The sequence below is a fragment of the Echinops telfairi genome, unplaced genomic scaffold (genome assembly GCF_000313985.2).
Source record: "Echinops telfairi isolate 266 unplaced genomic scaffold, ASM31398v2 ScPeMD7_7427;HRSCAF=8465, whole genome shotgun sequence".
In the NCBI taxonomy this organism is placed as follows: domain Eukaryota; kingdom Metazoa; phylum Chordata; class Mammalia; order Afrosoricida; family Tenrecidae; genus Echinops; species Echinops telfairi.
The window spans coordinates 301,229-318,273 of NW_022111327.1; the positions used below are offsets into that span (position 1 = coordinate 301,229).

The 17,045-nt window shown below is 40.1% G+C and overlaps 1 protein-coding gene across 1 annotated transcript; it reads right to left on the reverse strand.

The window, feature by feature from the left end:
• Positions 1-1,821: 1,821 nt before the first annotated feature.
• Positions 1,822-2,181, reverse strand: LOC101646495 (protein yippee-like 1). Its single transcript, XM_045298529.1, has one exon. The coding sequence runs from the start codon at positions 2,179-2,181 to the stop codon at positions 1,822-1,824; it is 360 nt and encodes a 119-aa protein (XP_045154464.1).
• Positions 2,182-17,045: the final 14,864 nt, after the last annotated feature.

The following is a 17,045-nucleotide window of genomic DNA, read 5'->3' on the forward strand; positions in this document are numbered from 1 at the left end:
AGACTGGACAAAGTCACACACCATTTCTGGTAACTCACTTGAGAGACAAATGGAGTAAGGCTGGAGTAGGAAAGGGAAAAGATGGACTCGTGTCATGGAGTGAAATCTGCCTTGCTGAACAGAGCTTTTTATTTCCAGTATCTTACTGGGCATGGAATACTGGCAGCGTTGTCACAAGGGAAGGGACAGATGGGAAAGTGACATAGCTCTTGGCAACCAGGACAAGATATGGGAAATCTATAGAAGGGGCTGGGGATAGTGTTTTGAAGTCAGTATAAAACAGTTTATTCAGAGACATTCCTGAACATTCTGAAATTTCCAAACAGCTGAAGTAGAAAAGATGCCGATAGTTGCCATAAATTGTTAATAGTGAGTCAAACTTTACTCAGTTTAAAATCACAATGCTGTCTAAAGCCTTGAGGCTGAGGCTGATCTAAAGCGTAAATTTAGTTGAGTTGCCTGTTCTAGACTTTTTTAGCTATCAAGCTCTGAAGTTGGCTGTGTGTTATCCATAGAATTAGACACTTTGGGAAAAGTAGATGCTTTCATTTTTTGTTCCTTTTTTTTAATGGCTCTTGGCTAAGTGGAGAGATTTAGTGTCAATTAAGTAGGAAATGAGCATGGAATCGTTGATTTACATCAGGACCATCCATTAGGTTGTTTTTTTTTTAAGCCTTTTGGATCCCAGTAAAATATAAATCACTGGCATGAGAATGAACCCTCTAATCTATATGAATTTTTAAGAAGTCCTCGTGCAGCTAGTCATATTTCCTTCAATGAGACAGTGGAAATGCTTTCTGAAATTATGAATATTTGGAATCTCTAAATTAATAATATTGGTCAACCCTCCAAGCGATGCACTGTACTCCAGAAATAGGATTTATCATTATGAATTGGAAGGGTGGAGTATACAAGTAATGGTTTCTAGGAATAATCCAGCAAAATCTTTAATGACAAGGAGAGCTGAAACAAGTGTGTGAGGTGGAAATTGTGGGAATTAAAGAGGCAGAAATAGAAAAATGACAATAAATGAGTAAATGAAAGAAATGGAATAGAGAAACAGAGACAGACCCCAAAGAAGAGGAAGAGATGGAAGATGTGCATATGGTTCAAGGATCACCTTAAGGTTTTAATACGTTAACTTTCTTTCCCTTGCTTTTAGATTTTTGGAGGCAATTGGGCCTCGTATCTATGCTCAGAATCATAATGTTGTACACATTTTGGTAGCATCAATCTGGCATCTGACTATTAAAAATATCCATGGCATCTGCCACTTTCTGTCACCACTATCACCTAGAATTGGTTTATTCATTCACTCAACAAATATGTGTTGGGTTCCTATTAAGTATGCGACACTCTCAGAGAGGGTAGGGGTACAGCATTGAGAGGGGGAGAAGGTAAAAATCCTTCCTCTACTTAGTGGAGTTTTCATTCTGAATGGGGAGGGAAATAATACACTTATAACAAAAGATCATTTCAGATAATGGTAGATGCTCAGAAAAAATAAAATATATAATAAATGACCAGGGGCACTGCATGTGTGTGTATGTGTGTGTGTGTGTGTACTTACACTAATTTAATGTGGGTGCTAAGAGAAGGGATAACAAATGAGGTGACATTGAGCTGAGCCTTTAATGACAAGAATTCAATGACTAACAGCCTGAAGGATGGGCCTGGCCTGGCCGCCAGGGGTGGGGGCGCCATGGGCGCCGGGAGCGTCCCGCAGCATCTGCGAATGAGGGCGCCCAGGAAGTGATCTTTCTTTGCCACCACAGATCCCGCTAGGCACAGGGCAGGCGGCACCAGCAGGCTCGCGCTGCGCTACTCCCAGCCCTTGTCCTTGATCCTGTGGGCGAGCTCAATGATACATTTTCCTTCCTTATATTTCTGACTGCTCTCAAAGGCATGTTCGTATTTCCAGCCCAGGGTGGTTTTGCAGTTTTCACAGTAAATGTCCGAGACGGCGTGCAAGCCTGTGATCAGGACACGCTCCTCCGCTGGACCGCAGCTCACGTTCACCACAAAACTGAAGAGGTAGGCACTGCCCTGGCATCCCTGGAAGCATTTGGAGATGAGCTCGTCGTGCTTGGCCAGGTGGGCCCTGCAGTGGAGACAGCTATATGTGCGATGGCAGTTTGGCAGATAAGCTTGGAAGGTTTGGGATTTTGTCACCTGTGCCATCTCTGCTGGACACGCCTCACTCAGGGCAGGGCCGGCACCGGAAGAACGGCAGCTCTGCTGGCCTCTCTGACAGAAGGCAGTCCGGAAGATGCTGGCTAGAGCCAGCGGTGGTCCTGGAGGACGGGCGGCTTGTCCGGCCCCAGCCCTGGGGATGAGAGGAAACGTCACCACTGACGCCCCCGGCTCCGCGCCTGGCGCGCATGCCCCTCAGCCCCGCCCGCTCAGCGCAGCCCTGCTCCCGCGGCTACCCCGGCCTAAGTAACTAATTAACCCCGGGAGAATTTGACACACGTGGGTTCAGCATGAGTTGAAATTTACTCAATGAAAACTGGTTTTTGATTTTGTAAAGTATCAAATCCTACTTTTTACTGAAAAAGAAAAAAACGAAGGGAAGAACATTTGAGGTATAGGGAAGTTGTTCTTGTAATTAGGTGCTGCGCAGTCAGTTTCCACTCAATTGTTGTGACCTCGTGTACAACAGAATGAAACATTTCCCAGTCCTGCACCCTCTGTCTTCTAATCACTTTTAACCTATAGTCACCCCGTAGGATGGAGAAGAACTGCTTCTTTGGGTTTTCAAACTTTAAATCTTTTAAATGCTGCAGAGGGACTGGTGGATTCAAGCCATTGATCTTTTGATTGGCAGTTCAACTAGCCACCATGGGTCAATGTGCTACTTCCATTGGAAGTCGATTAATACCTAATTCTTTTTCAAATATTCCCTGCTATTTTTGTCTTATCTTATAATTTGTGGGTCTGAATTTTCTCATTTTTAAAAAACTCAGTTGATAAATTGATAAATTAGTTTAACTTCATAGCTGAAAATATAGTGGAACACCATATCTAAGAAATTAGAGCTGATTTGGTCTACCAATGAAACTTTCTGAATCAGTGCCCCAAATAACTCCAGGAACAGGTCTAAAAACCAAGACACCAAGGTTGGCTTGGAATGCAAAAGTTGGAGACAAAGAAGAAGGATTGTCAATTGGGGAAATATAAATGGCCTTGGTGATAGAAATGATACCAGAGACAGAATGATAGAATTTTGCAAGACCAATAACAAATACGTTTTATTCAACAACACAAACACATGGCTCTCTTAGAATGGAACACACAGCAATGAAATGGACTACATTTGTGGTAAAGACAATGGAGAACATTAATATCATCAGCCAAAACACGACCAGAGGCTGACTCAGGAACACATCATCAATTGCTCATATATAAGTTCAAGATGAAGCAGAAGAAAATTAAAACAAGTACAATGACATTGAGTATATTTAATCTGAAATCAGAAACCATCTCAAGAATACATTTGACATATCAACCATTAATGACCATTGACCAGATGAGCTGTGGGATGACATCAAGGACATCATACATCAAGAAAGCACAAGGTCAATAAAAAGACGGGAAAGTAAGAAAAGGCAAACATGGCTACCAGAAGAGACTCTGAAACGTGTTCTAGAAGGTAGAGTAATTACAGTGAACAGGAAGAAATGATGATGTTATGGCGCTGAGCTGAAGATTTCCAATGATGACTTGAGAAGACAAATTGAATAACATTAATGCCACCTAATCGTACACTTAAAATGGCTAATTTTATAGTATAGATTCTCCAGAATAAAAAAAAATAAAGGAAAAGGAAGACCTAAATACCTTCTCTTGAGAAATGTTTTTAAAATTGTATTATTAATTGGGAGTCAATGCATGTGTCATATTACTCCACTGTCCAATCACATCAAGCCTAATTGCACACTTGCTACCAAAAAGGAAGTGTTTGGATAAGATCACGGCAGGAGAAAGTAAAGATGGAGAACAGTAGAGATTTAACTGGCATGAACACTGGGTAATCCTTTCATTTCCAGGTTGAACAAAGGAGGGGAATAAACAAGGGAAATTGATGAAGACCAATCAGCGAAATAGGAGGAAAACCAGCAGATGCCCTGGATATAGAGAGGAAACTATTTCATTAAGAAAATTTCAATAATTTCTAAAGATGGCCATAACAATGACATCCATAACATAGATTTTTTTTTTCTTAACCTTTGATTCTGACACTTTCTCTTTAAGAAATGGATGCTATATCCTCCCACTTTTGAATCTGGGTGGACATTTTTATTGTTCTGATGAGTAAAGTATAATGGAAGTGAAACTACGAAGGGAGTACCCCCCAAAAAACCCCTGGAAGAAAGCTCTTCTGGGTGGAGCTTTCGTAGTATGCATTTTTCCAACTAGGTGAGCATCCAGCCCCTCCCCCCTCCCCCGGGAGGTTCTCTCTGGTCACAGTTTTTTCATAAAAGCAGTTTTGCTTGAACCTGGTATTTTGTGATGACCAATTTAAGAGGACAGCGTGCAGCTGTGAAATTTTGATTCCTGCTCAGTAAAAAAGCTGCAGAAACTGTTGTGATTCTGAAGACAGCTTACAAGTACAGCACTATGGGGAAAACTCAAAGGTATGAGTGGTTTTCTCGTTTCAAGAAAGGTGAAATCTCAATTAATGGCAAACCTCATTCTGGACGTCTGTCAACTTCCAGAGTGTGTGAAAATGTGGACAACATTTGTGCACTTGCCCTCAACGGCCAATGACAGACCCTTGAAGAGATGTTGGGCCACTGAAGGAAAGTTATTTGGACTATCTTGGAGCTCAGTTATTTTAATGGAAAATTTGGGAATGAGAAGGGCCCCTGAGAAATTTGTGCCTAGGGTACTGACTGACCAGGAAAAATAATGCCAAGTGGAAACATGCTGTGCTTTGAAAGAACAGCTCCGAAGCGACCCAGTTTTCCAATGTCATTCCTAGTGCCAAGACATAGTGCTATTCTTATGACCCTGAAAGCAAACATCAATCTAGTCAGTGGAAGACACCATCGTCACCTCGCCCTAAAAAAAACTGGTCAAGTAAAATCAAAGATCAAGACGATACTCATTTGTTTATTTGATGTGTGGAGGATAGTGCACTTGGAGTTCATTCACCAGATCAGACTGTTAATCAAGCTTCCTATTTAGAGGTTCTGAAAAGATTGCATAACAGCATATGACAGAAAAGGCCTGATTTGTGGCAGACGGGACTGGTTTTGCCACCACGGCAATGCACCTGCTCACTCAGCAATCTCAGTGCACCAGTTTGGGGCAAAAAAACAGCATGCCTCTCTTGCCCCACGCACCTTACTGACCTGACCTGGTCTGTGAGACTTCTTTTTGTTTCTGCGAATCAAGAGGGACATGAAATGACAGTGATTTGATGACTTAGAAGAGATGAAGAAAACAAATGAAGGAGGTGCTGTGAGCCATCCAAAAGATGAGTTTAAAAAATGTTTACAAGAATGGAATCGCAGATTTGACAATGTGTTAAGTGTAATGGAGAGTACTTTGAAGGTGATAAGGTTGTTTTTGTAATGAAATTGAAATACATAGTATTGAAAAAATCCATATTTTGGGGGGGTACCCCCACATATGTGAATTCTGAGTGTAGGTCACAATTTGCAATTCACCTTCTATTTAGCTGTCTATTCTCTCTCCTGGAAAATAAGCCTTGGAACTCTGAAGTGCCATATCATGTCTGGTTACTCCGACACCACTATTCTGGAGAGACTATGTGAGATAGCCACATATGGATAGGAAGAAAGGCCCTTCACCTGTTTGAGCCTTTCCAGGGAAGGCACCAGACACATGAATGCACAAATCTTCCAGAGATTGCAAACTCAGCTACCATAGGACAGCAATTCTGATAGAGATTTGGGAACTACTCAACTGAGGTGTTTCAAAATACCCAATATTCAGAAACTGGGAATGATAATAAATGTCTGTTGTTTTGAGCCACTAAATTTGGAATGATTTTTTCCCAGCAATAGATCATTAGAATAAGGATGGAGAGAGAAAGATGTCTATTGGACCTGGCAGCATGCAGATCCTCGATAACTTTAGCAAGATGTATGGACACTAGGACTAGAAGTCCAGTTGGCACCATTACTGGGAGTCAAAAGGAGTAGACCTAAGTAGTAACTAGGATCTGAATAACAGTTACTCACTTTTTAAAATCTGCCTGGGTTTCTCTCTAATTCCATAGCTACTGTCATAGCTCAAGTCCCTATCACTTCTCATTTGTACAATCACAATAATTCCTTACATGAGTTGATTTCTATCTCCAACCACCTCTTTGGGAGGCAGCATAGCACTACAGTTAAGAGCATAAGCATACTCCATTGAAGAGATTTCTGGAGTTTGAGTCCCACCTCTGCTACTTACTAGTTGGGCGACCTTGAAAAAGTTAAATAACTCTGGACACCTCAACTTCTTTAGGAAATAGGTATGGCAGGGAAGATTTCCACCCAAGTCCTACTCATTCCAGCACAGCACTCTTATACAATTAGCATAATTAAAACTACCGCTAATATTTATTGAGCTCAGGGCAAGAATACAAATGAAGGCCCACATACCATGAATACACATTAAATAGTGACTAATCAAGGTAACAACAAAAACTTGTTCTGTTCTTCTACCTTGACAAATATATATTAATAATGACAGGATTTCTAAAAATGTATAAAGTGATTTTATGAAATAAAATATCACGATAGTTGGAGGTATTATTGTACATGCCTGGATATTGTGTGGCTATGGTGGGACATTTATATGAATAATAAAATCAAAGATTGTATAACTAATTCATTATTGTATATTTATAACATACAATTAATTAGTGTTCACTTTTATGCTAGTGAAACAACAGATTGGATTGTTATAATCAAGATTTTTATATGATATGTTTGGTGGAGAATAATGATCTAAATAATTAAATGAAAACTAATAATATTAAAAGTATGACATTTGAATACATTCTCATTGAAATGTAAAGTAAAGCATGAAGAGGATAAAACATTAAGATTATTTTTCATCTGCTGCAAAAAAGTAATATTTCTTTAAAAATATTCTAGATTATCAATTAACAATAAGAGTAAAATTATGATCAACTAGTTTCAAATTTTAAATGAAAATGATACAGCTAAAGTTTTTCACTCAATAATTTGAACATTTGATTAAATATTAAAAAATTTACAAGACTAAAGCTATTAGCATTTCTGATGCCCAGTTTTCATCTGGTTGCAATATAAAGGAATTGCTATCATCTAGACCTATATGTAAGTATTATGAGCAATGACTATTGTTTAATGTTGTGAAATATTCCTCAATTACTTTGTGCTATTCTTTCAGACATTGTGATAGCTCATGAATGCTTCTGGAACCATGAATTGGAACTCAAAGTGAAGCAAGAAAATGGATGATTGGCATTATTTGGAAAAAAATGATTCATTATAGAAGAAATTGATTTGTCTTTTCTCTTTTCAATGAATTTTATCCTGCCCAAACTCTCCCCATAGGCTAAGGCATTGTCAATCTCCAAAACTGGCAGAGGTGCAACCCACAAACCTTCATGACTTTCAGAAACTGTCGCCTTTTGTTTATTTTTTAAAAATTTTTCCTTCATTTTATTGGGGGCTCATACAACGCTTATCACAATCCATACATACATCCATTGTGTCAAGCACATTTGCACATTTGTTGCCATCATCATTATCATCTGCTTTCCAATTGAATCCCTGACATCAGCTCTCATTTCCCCCCTCCCTCACCTTTCCCCCTTCCCTCATGAACCCTTGATAATTTACAAGTCATTATTATTTTGTCATATCTTACACTGTCCAACATCTCTCTTCACCCACTTTTCTGTTGACCGACCTCCAGAGAGGAGATTATATACAGATTCTTGTAATCAGTTCCCCTTTTCTACTCCCACCTTCCCTCCATCCTCCAGGTATCACTCCTCTCACCACTGGACCTGAAGGAATCACCTGTCCTGGATTCCCTGTGTTTCCAGTCCCCATCTGTACCAGTGTACATCCTCTGGTCTAGCTGCATTTGGAAGGTAGAATTGGGATCATCTTAGTGGGGGAGAGGAAGCATTTAAGAACTAGAGGAAAGTTGTATGTTTCATCGTTGCTACACTGTCCCCTGACCGGCTCATCTCCTCCTCGAGACCCTTCTGTAAAGGGATGTCCAGTTGCCCACAAATGGCCTTTGATTCCCCACTCTGCACTCCCCCTCATTCACAGTGATGTGATTTTTGTTCCTTGATGCTTGATACCTGACCTTCGACACCTCGTGATCACACAGGCTGGTGTGCTTCTTCCATGTCGGCTTTGATGCTTCTGTGCTTGATGGCTGCTTGTTTACCCACAAGCCTTTAAAATCCCAGATGCTATATCTTTTGATAGCCGGACAACGTCAGCTTTCTTCACCACACTTGCTTATATCACCATTTGTCCTCAGCGATTGTCGCCTTTTGTTTAATGACGAACAAGAGATGTAGCCAGTATAAAGATGTTGAAATTATTGAACACTGTTAGTCACAAGATTGGATACAACTGTGCTGAGTTCTGTATCAGAAGTGACAGAAGCAATTATGTATCCTTTAATAAATGCTGTGTGTATATGTGTTAGTTATATGCTTAATTTTCTAAAACTTGGGGTCCCCTGTTGCCTGAAACTAAAGGTGAAACTGTTTAGAACCCCTGTCACATATCAGGTTGCTTTGCCCATCTGCCCGTCTGTGTCTCCCACTAGACGGCCAGTTTCTTAAGACATTTATTAATATTTTATTCAGATCTTCAATTCACCCTGTATAGCATGACCTTGAGTTTAGGTCACCATCATCTCTTTCCTGAATCACCGCAACAGTTTTGCCACTAGTCTCTGTGTTTTGCCTCCTCCAAGGCATGGTCCATAATCTGACTTCCACAGGGATGCTTCTAAGATGCGTAACTTCTGTGCTAAGAAAGTATTAGAGCTTCTATTTATATTTGTTTTCATTGATGTTTAATTTTGAACATTTTTATATTTTACAATTCCCCTGGTATATTAGAATAGTAATACTTGCATGTGGTGTTTGATTAACAAAAATATTTGTAAAGCAGAGGCACATGCTTAAACTCTGCTTTCAGGAGAAATATATCAAGAGTGCTGGATATCACAGGTCTCTAAGATCAAGTTCAAGCTCCTTGGTATTGCCATGAAGGCTGGCCCTGCTGGATCTTTTCCTGTTTCCACTCTCACCAAAGGCAGGAGTAAATCCTGGGAATCAAACAGTGCAGGTGATGAAGTAATTATGATCCAGTAGACAGAACACAGCATTACAGGTCTTGACATGTGCAATCTACATCTTCTGTGTCTGGGTCTTCAGTGCAACATAGTTTTGACAGGCGAATGGAACATGGTGACAGGACTCGAGGCACAGATGCTAGACTAGTGATACAGGCAGGCTTGCAGTTGACCAGAAACAAGGAAATAGTTCAAAAGTTACCTGGACCCAAGTCTATGGCTGAGACTGAAGCTAGGAGACGGGATGACTCTCAGAATGTGGCTTTAGTCATGAGAAAGGAACAGGGGCTGAGGACCAACAGGAACACAGCCCATATTGTCCCTTAGCCTGGCATTCAAAACCTTCACAATCTGCCTCCACAATACTGATAACGTCTGGTGGGCTCTTCATATGTGCCAACCACTATTATAAGATTATATATATTAAGGCCTTGAATATTCAAAACAACCTTATGATGATTCTGTTATTGTCCTCATTCTCAAGATGAGAAGATTGAGGTACAGAAATTTAGTCCTGTGGCCCGTATTACACAGCTAGGAAGTAGAGGAGTTAGAGCTTATAATTAAGTAGCCCACGGCTCGTATGTACTGCAGTGTGCTGTTTTTTTAAAATGTAGGATGCCAGCCTTAGCACCCATCACATTTTCCATGCACCCACTGCTGCAGCCGAAATGAACGTCTCACTGTCTTCCAAATATTTTGTATTTTTCTGTGTGAAACGGTGTTTCCTTCCTGTCGTTCCTTTCTCCCGGATGATGACCCGAGTGCCCTTCTGGTTGTTCTCAATGTGTCCAAATGATGCCCAGACTCCGGGTTCCAGCTCAGCTGTTTTCCCCGATTAGCTGAGCTTATATGTCGTAGCTGGAGCTTTACCTGTTTAACAGTGAATTGAAGCTAAAAGTGAAGAATTCTGGTCCCAAGCCTGACAACAGCATCTGGGGGGCTCTGTGAAACTCTCCCCCTTTCTACCTGGAAACAGAATACATTTATATTATGTATATAATATAGATGTGTAGGTATGATATATATATGTACATAGATTATATAGATATGTATATCCATATATAGATATGTATAGATAGTGAATGCACATAATATAGATGTGTAGATATGATAGATAAAGAATTTTTGTTAGTTTTTTACTAACAAGGCCAAGTAAGACATAAAGAGCTTTGTGGAAGCCTCTGAAAGTGGTTGGGAAAGGCTCTTCTCCAAAGAGACTTGCTCTTGGGTGAATATAGCAGGAAGTTTTCTCAGGTGTGCTGAGGAGACATTAGATTTGGACTTAGCTTCCTCTAGTGTAGCTTTTTGACCACAGTGTGTTTCCATTCCCTCAAGAGTGTTGACTCTGGGGTGGCATCCCTTGTGGTTTTTCCCAATAATCTTTACAGAGCATCTAATTACAGACTGGCAGCAGAGAGAGAATATCCAGGCAAGTGCATGCCGTGACAATTACTAGACACAAAAGGACTCTTTGCCGAGAAAAGCAGCTGTAAAGGGTGGGGTTTGACTTAGTTTGGGGGGAGGGTAGAAGGTCATCCAAAGTGTATTCAAGAAAGAGGATGGTGACACTAGTGCGAATTGCTGTTGAAATCGAATCAGAACCTCTTTGCGTTTCTTAAGGACTCAAGCAGTTTTGCATGAAAGGGAATAAAAAGTTGCCCTTCTAGCATTTTTATTATTTCACCTGCTCCAAAATTCTCCACTTTTCCTAGGGATTTATCTGGTAATTAAAAAGTACACACTCTCCTTGACAGCTAGGCCATAAGATCTTCTTTTGATAGGCTTGTTTGATTTGAGAGGTACCCGGTCCCGACCCCCGCAACCAGACTCTGTAAGGAACCTGCCGGTGGAGTGCTGCTAAACTCAAGGTTAGTAGTTTGAAACTACTCCTTAGGAGAAAGATGAGGCTTTCTATTCTCATAAAGATGTCCAGTCGGGTGTTTATGCTGCCAGTCCTCTGTCACAAGCTTTCTGGAGCTACATCTGCTGCACTCCAACCTCCATGTCCTGGACTGCGGACTTCGTGACCCATCCTCTGGCCCTGCTGCAGTGAAACAGCCCGGGACTGTGCAGCACCCTGCGTGTCCACATGGGTAAGTATTTTTCTCATTTTCTTTTGCATTCAAACAAAGAAGATCCTTATGAAGACTCCCAATTTCCATATGTGGAACTCATAGGAAGAGAGAGTGTCCCATTTGAGAAGGGAGAGGAAGAATTCCTAAGGGCCAAGAAAATCAACCTGTGGCATTGATTCCCTACAGAAATCAGAGATCAAGGCCAAGAAGAAAAATGTTGTATGTGATGGCATCTGTGTTTGTCTGTCTGCTCCTTTCTGGATTGGCTGTGTTTTCTCTTTTCCTCCACTCTATGACATGCAATATATTGAGATAAAGTTAGCATATGTCAGTATGATGATGAAAAGCATACAATATATTTAAATATCATGAGCACATGCAATATCACGACTGATTGATAGCCCAGCTATCAAAAGATATAGCGGTCTGGGATCTTAAAGGCTTGAAGATTAACAAGAGGCCATCTAGCTCAGAAGCAACAAAGCCCACATGGAAAAAATACAACCAGCCTGTGTGATCATGAGATGTTGATGGGATCACGTATCTGGTATCTAAGACCCAGAATAAAACTATACCCAATGTGAATGGGGGGGGGGGGCGCATGGAGTGGAGACCCAATGTCCCTCACAGAGGGGTCAAAGAGAAGAGATGATCCAATCAGGGTGCTGTATAGCACCGATGAAACATACAACTTTCCTCTAGCTCTTTGGTGCTTTCTTCACCCCCTATCATGACCTAAATTCTACCTTACAAATCAGATTAGACCAGAGCATGCACACTGCTACAGTTAAGAGCCCACAACACAGGGAATCCAGGATAGATAAGCCCCTCAGGACCAACAAGGAGATTAGAGATACCAGGAGGATTAAGGGAGGGTGTGGGGATGGGAGTGGGGAGAATCAATCACAAGGATCAATCTAGAACTCCCTCCCAGGGGGTCAAATAATGGAAAAATGAGTGAGGGGTGACAGAGGATGATGAAAGATATGGAAAAAATAATTTATAACTTATCAAGGGTTTGTGAGGGAGGGCAAGCAGGGGAGGGAGGGGGAAGAAATTAAGAGCTGATATCAGGGGCTCAAGTGGGAAGAGAATGCTTTGAAAATGATGATGGTGGCATATGTACAAATGTACTTGACACATTGGAGGAATGTATGGATTGTGATAAGAGATGTAAGAGCTCCCAATAAAAGTATTTTCTTAAATTTCATTTTACTTGTATACACAGTCAACACTCATGGCAGCAGCAATCAAGAAATCAAGTGTTACATTACATTGGGTAAATCTGCTGGAAAAGTACTTTTTGATGTGTTAAAGAGGAACAATGTGACATTGAAGACTAAGGTGTGACTGATTCCAGTCATATATTTTTGGTCACTTTATAGGCATGTGAAAGTTAGGCAGTGATTAAAGAAGACTGGAAAATAATTAATGCATTTGAATTGGGGTATTCACAAAGAATGTTGAATTACTGTGGACTACCAGAAAAATGAACAAATCTCTCTTGGAAGGAGTACAACTAGACTTCTCCTTACCAGCAAGAAGAGCGAGATTTCATCTGACGTATTTTGGAACATGTTGTCAGGTAGAACCAGCATGGAGAAGGTCATCATGCCTGGTAAAATGGAGGGTCAGCAAGAAAGAGGAAGATCTTCAATAAGGTGGACTGACAAAGTGACTGTAGCAATGGGTACCAACATAACCAATAATTGTGCAAGTGACAGAGGACCAGGCAGCGCTTCATTTTGTTGATCAGAGCGTCCCTGTGAGTTGGATCCAGCTGGATGGTACCTAACATTTAAAGCTAGTGCCTGACTAACACTTAGAAACCAAATCCATCTTTGTAAAATTTTAACGCCTAAAATTTTATAATACCCCTGAATAATGTGTTTCTTGTCTTTTCATGTGGGTTAAAGTTTTGTGAAATTTTTGTGTAGTCTTCAAAAATATTAATTTATTGTGCAAGATTATAAACAAACTCTGCATGGCTTTTATATAGCTTTAATAAATGTCAAAGAAAGTGATACAGATTCAAAATTAAAGTTGTTTAGAAAAATAAATAAATAAATGAAGTCAGAAACCTATAGAATGGGAATAAAGTAGATTTGAAAAATAGATTTGAAAAAAAATAGATTTGAAAGCACACGCACACAAATTAATTTACAGTCTTGGAAACCCACAGGGTAAGTTCTATAGCATTGCTAGGATTCAGAATAGACTCAGTGGCAGGGAGTTTATATTGTAGATCTTATTCAATGGGTAGTGTAGAGGTTGGAAAGTCAGAGTAGCAGAGTGGCAATAGGCCATAGGAGTCACTGAGTTAAGTTCTGAAGCTAGGGCAGAAGTGATTTATATGCGCTTCTTGGTGCTTGTTGTGAAAGAACCAGTGGGTTCATATTGGATTGCTAACATCAAAGTTTGTGGTTCAAACCCACTAATTGCTCCTTGAGAGGAAAAACAAGGCTGATTGCTCATATACGGATTTACGGCAAACCTATCTGGATTCACTACGAGTTAGAATCAACTCCATGAGGATTTGAGTAGTGTAACTGTAGCCAGAAGAAAGTAGCTGAGCCCTAATCCTGCTCGTGTTAGTCATATAGGTGAGGAATCTCCTCACGACCTTTAAATATTTTTGCCCAATGTTTCACTTTTTTCTGCCACAGAATCAGGTATAGTATAGATGGTCAAGAAATACATATAAGAAAGTATTGCTATAACATTCTAGAAAACTCATTAAAATATAAAAATGTGAAGCTATCATTTCTTGGCATATTCTCCATCAAGGTCTATACATTTCTGAAGGTGATATTTCCATTTCTAATTCTGCCCTAAAGAATTCGGCACTCTTTGATTTATACCACATCAGCACAACAGTTTTAGTATCTGCAAGAGGCTCAAATACCGCTTTTTTCCCTAAGAGGCTTTGAGTTTAGGGAACTGAAAGGACAAGATCAGGGCTGTAGGGTGGATCGAGTAAGGTTTCTCAATTAAATTCTCACAGGATTGCCCTTACTGCCCTGGAGAATGAGAAAATGCATTGCCATGATGCACGGGAATTCTGCAGCACAGCTTTCCTTTGCTCACCAATGCAGATTTCTATTCTTTTAATACTTCCTCCTAATAAACCTCCATGATTGTTCTGTGTCATTTGAGGAAATATATCAAGCCTCATATTTCCCCCAAGATTTATGAGGAAATATATCAAGAAATCTTCCAAATCACAAACAAAACAAAGCAAAAATCCCACCATCACCACCCCCACAACAACAAAACCTTCAGCATTACTTTCTAAGCTGACCTCTCTCTCTAATTTAATTGGCACAGTTGATCTCCTCAGTAGTTACTGTTCTGATGAAGACTTTTTGTTTTTTGAAGACCTCCTAACAAGACTATGACAAATATTAAGAAAACTTGTCTGCAACCATCCACTCATCCAGAGACATATTTAAATATGTTTTGTTTAGAGTAAACCTGTGCATGTATGAATCTAGCAACAATATGTGTTTTTTTTTAAAACATTTTATTAGGGGCTCATACAACTGTTATCGCAATCCATACACACATCAATTGTGTAAAGCGCATTTGTACATCATTCTCAAAACATTTTCTCTCCACTTAAACCCCCGACATTAGGTCCTCATTTTCCCCCTCCCTCCCCGCTCCCCCCTCTCTCATGAGCCCTTGATAGTTTATAAATGGGTATTTTGTCATATCTTGCCCTGTCCGACGTCTCCCTTCACCCACTTTTCGGTTGTCTGTCCCCCAGGGAGGAGGTCACACACAGTTCTTTGTAATCGGTTCCCTCTTTCCTACCCATTCTCCCTTTACCCTCCCTGTTTCGCCACTCACACCACTGGTCCTGTAGGGCTCATCCGCCCTGGATTCCCTGTATTTTCAGTTCCTATCTGTACCAGTGTACATCCTCTGGTCTAGCCAGACTTGCAAGGTCGAATTCGAGTCATGGTAGTGGGAGCGGAGAGATATGTTTTGACTTATCTTCAGATGTTGAGTAGTCACAGATAGATAGATGCTATTGAGTTTACTTTGATTCAAGGCAAATTTTTATATCCAACAGGATAGAAAGATTCCCTGGTCTTATAGCATCCTCACAGTTGCTGACATGTTCCAGTACATTGCTGCAGCTATTGTGGCAATCCATCTAACTGAGAATCTCTCTTATTCTTACTGGCTATCTAATTCAGCAACATGATGTCCTCCTCTAGCAATGTACCTCGCCTGATGAAATGCTCAAAGAAAATTTGTTGGACAATATTCTGTTGTAGTCCCAAATAGATTAAAACATCTTTCCAATTATAATAGCAACTTCCCACATAGCACTTCTTCATATTACCCTAATCATTCAGACCTTACAAGCAAAAGGACATAGTCCTTCAGGCTTCCAAGTAGGCTCAAAACTTAGATGCCAACCACAAACTTGAGAGTTCCCAGGACACCTACATTTCAGACCTGCTGGCTGTAAATTTGGAGACTCCCTCTACTTCCTCAGGACACCAGCAGAGAGCTCAGGGGTTCCAGTCCCACTTCATTTCTAACCTGCCGGTTATCATTCCTCTTTTAGGTCCAACCAATCACAAGAATGAGTCACAGAAATTGCAGAAACCACTGTACTTAAGATTGTATCTTATTTATAACAGAAAAAGTAACAAATGGATTAATGAATAAGGCAAGGTCTGGGAGGGCTTCCAACATGAGCTGTCTATCTCAGAAAGGGACAAGGTATGCCCCATATCTCATGTGCATTGATGTGTTTCACTAACCAGGAAGTAAATGGAGCTTTTTTGTTTTTCGTTTTTGTCTGGAGCGTTTATTTGGGAGGCTCATTATGCAATGCAAATTCTGGCCCACTTCACCTATCCTATTCGTTAGGTGTCCTCTGAATTCCAAAGATAGTCACCCTCAGAAAACCAAGACAAAGACCAAATTACTTCAGGTAAAATTAAGTTTGCAACCCCACAGATCCATAAGGTTGTCACTGGCTAATTTATGGAAGTATAATATGTCTGAATTCATTTACTCAGCAGGATAATTTAGAGATCTATCTGTTTTATTGAGTATATCAATAGGTAATTACATTTTTGTTTTGTTTCTATGTATAAAACTTAATTAGTTATTACAAGACATACAAGTATGACCACAGGTATTCATTTAAGACCAGCACATTATGACACTATAATATTGTCATTTGTGTTACCCGCTATTGAAGTGATTTGAATGCATCGCAATCCTGTGAGTACAGAAGAGAACTTCTCCATAGGGTTTGATTATTACATGTTATTGCTGACAAGTAGTCCACTGCGTGGGTATGCCTCAATCCATAATCTGTATTTTTTCCCCTTGCCCATTATAAATAATGCTTCTGTGAACTTTCAAATGTAATGTTGTGTATGGGCATAGGTTTAAATTTTTCTGATGTAAATAATGTATGTTAAGGAATTGTCAAGCTGATTTGAAAAGTACTTGTAAAATTTTACATTCCCAACATCAGTGTTTGAGCATTCCAGTAGCTCTATATGCTTATAAAGACTTGGCATAGCCAATAATTTTAATTTTAGACATTTTTATATGTTTGCAATGGTATTGACTACACAAGGACTTATGATGTTG

Bases quoted from the DNA above. Each gene is read 5' to 3' on its own strand.
- LOC101646495 (XM_045298529.1), bottom strand. From the start codon at position 2,181: ATGGCACAGGTGACAAAATCCCAAACCTTCCAAGCTTATCTGCCAAAC.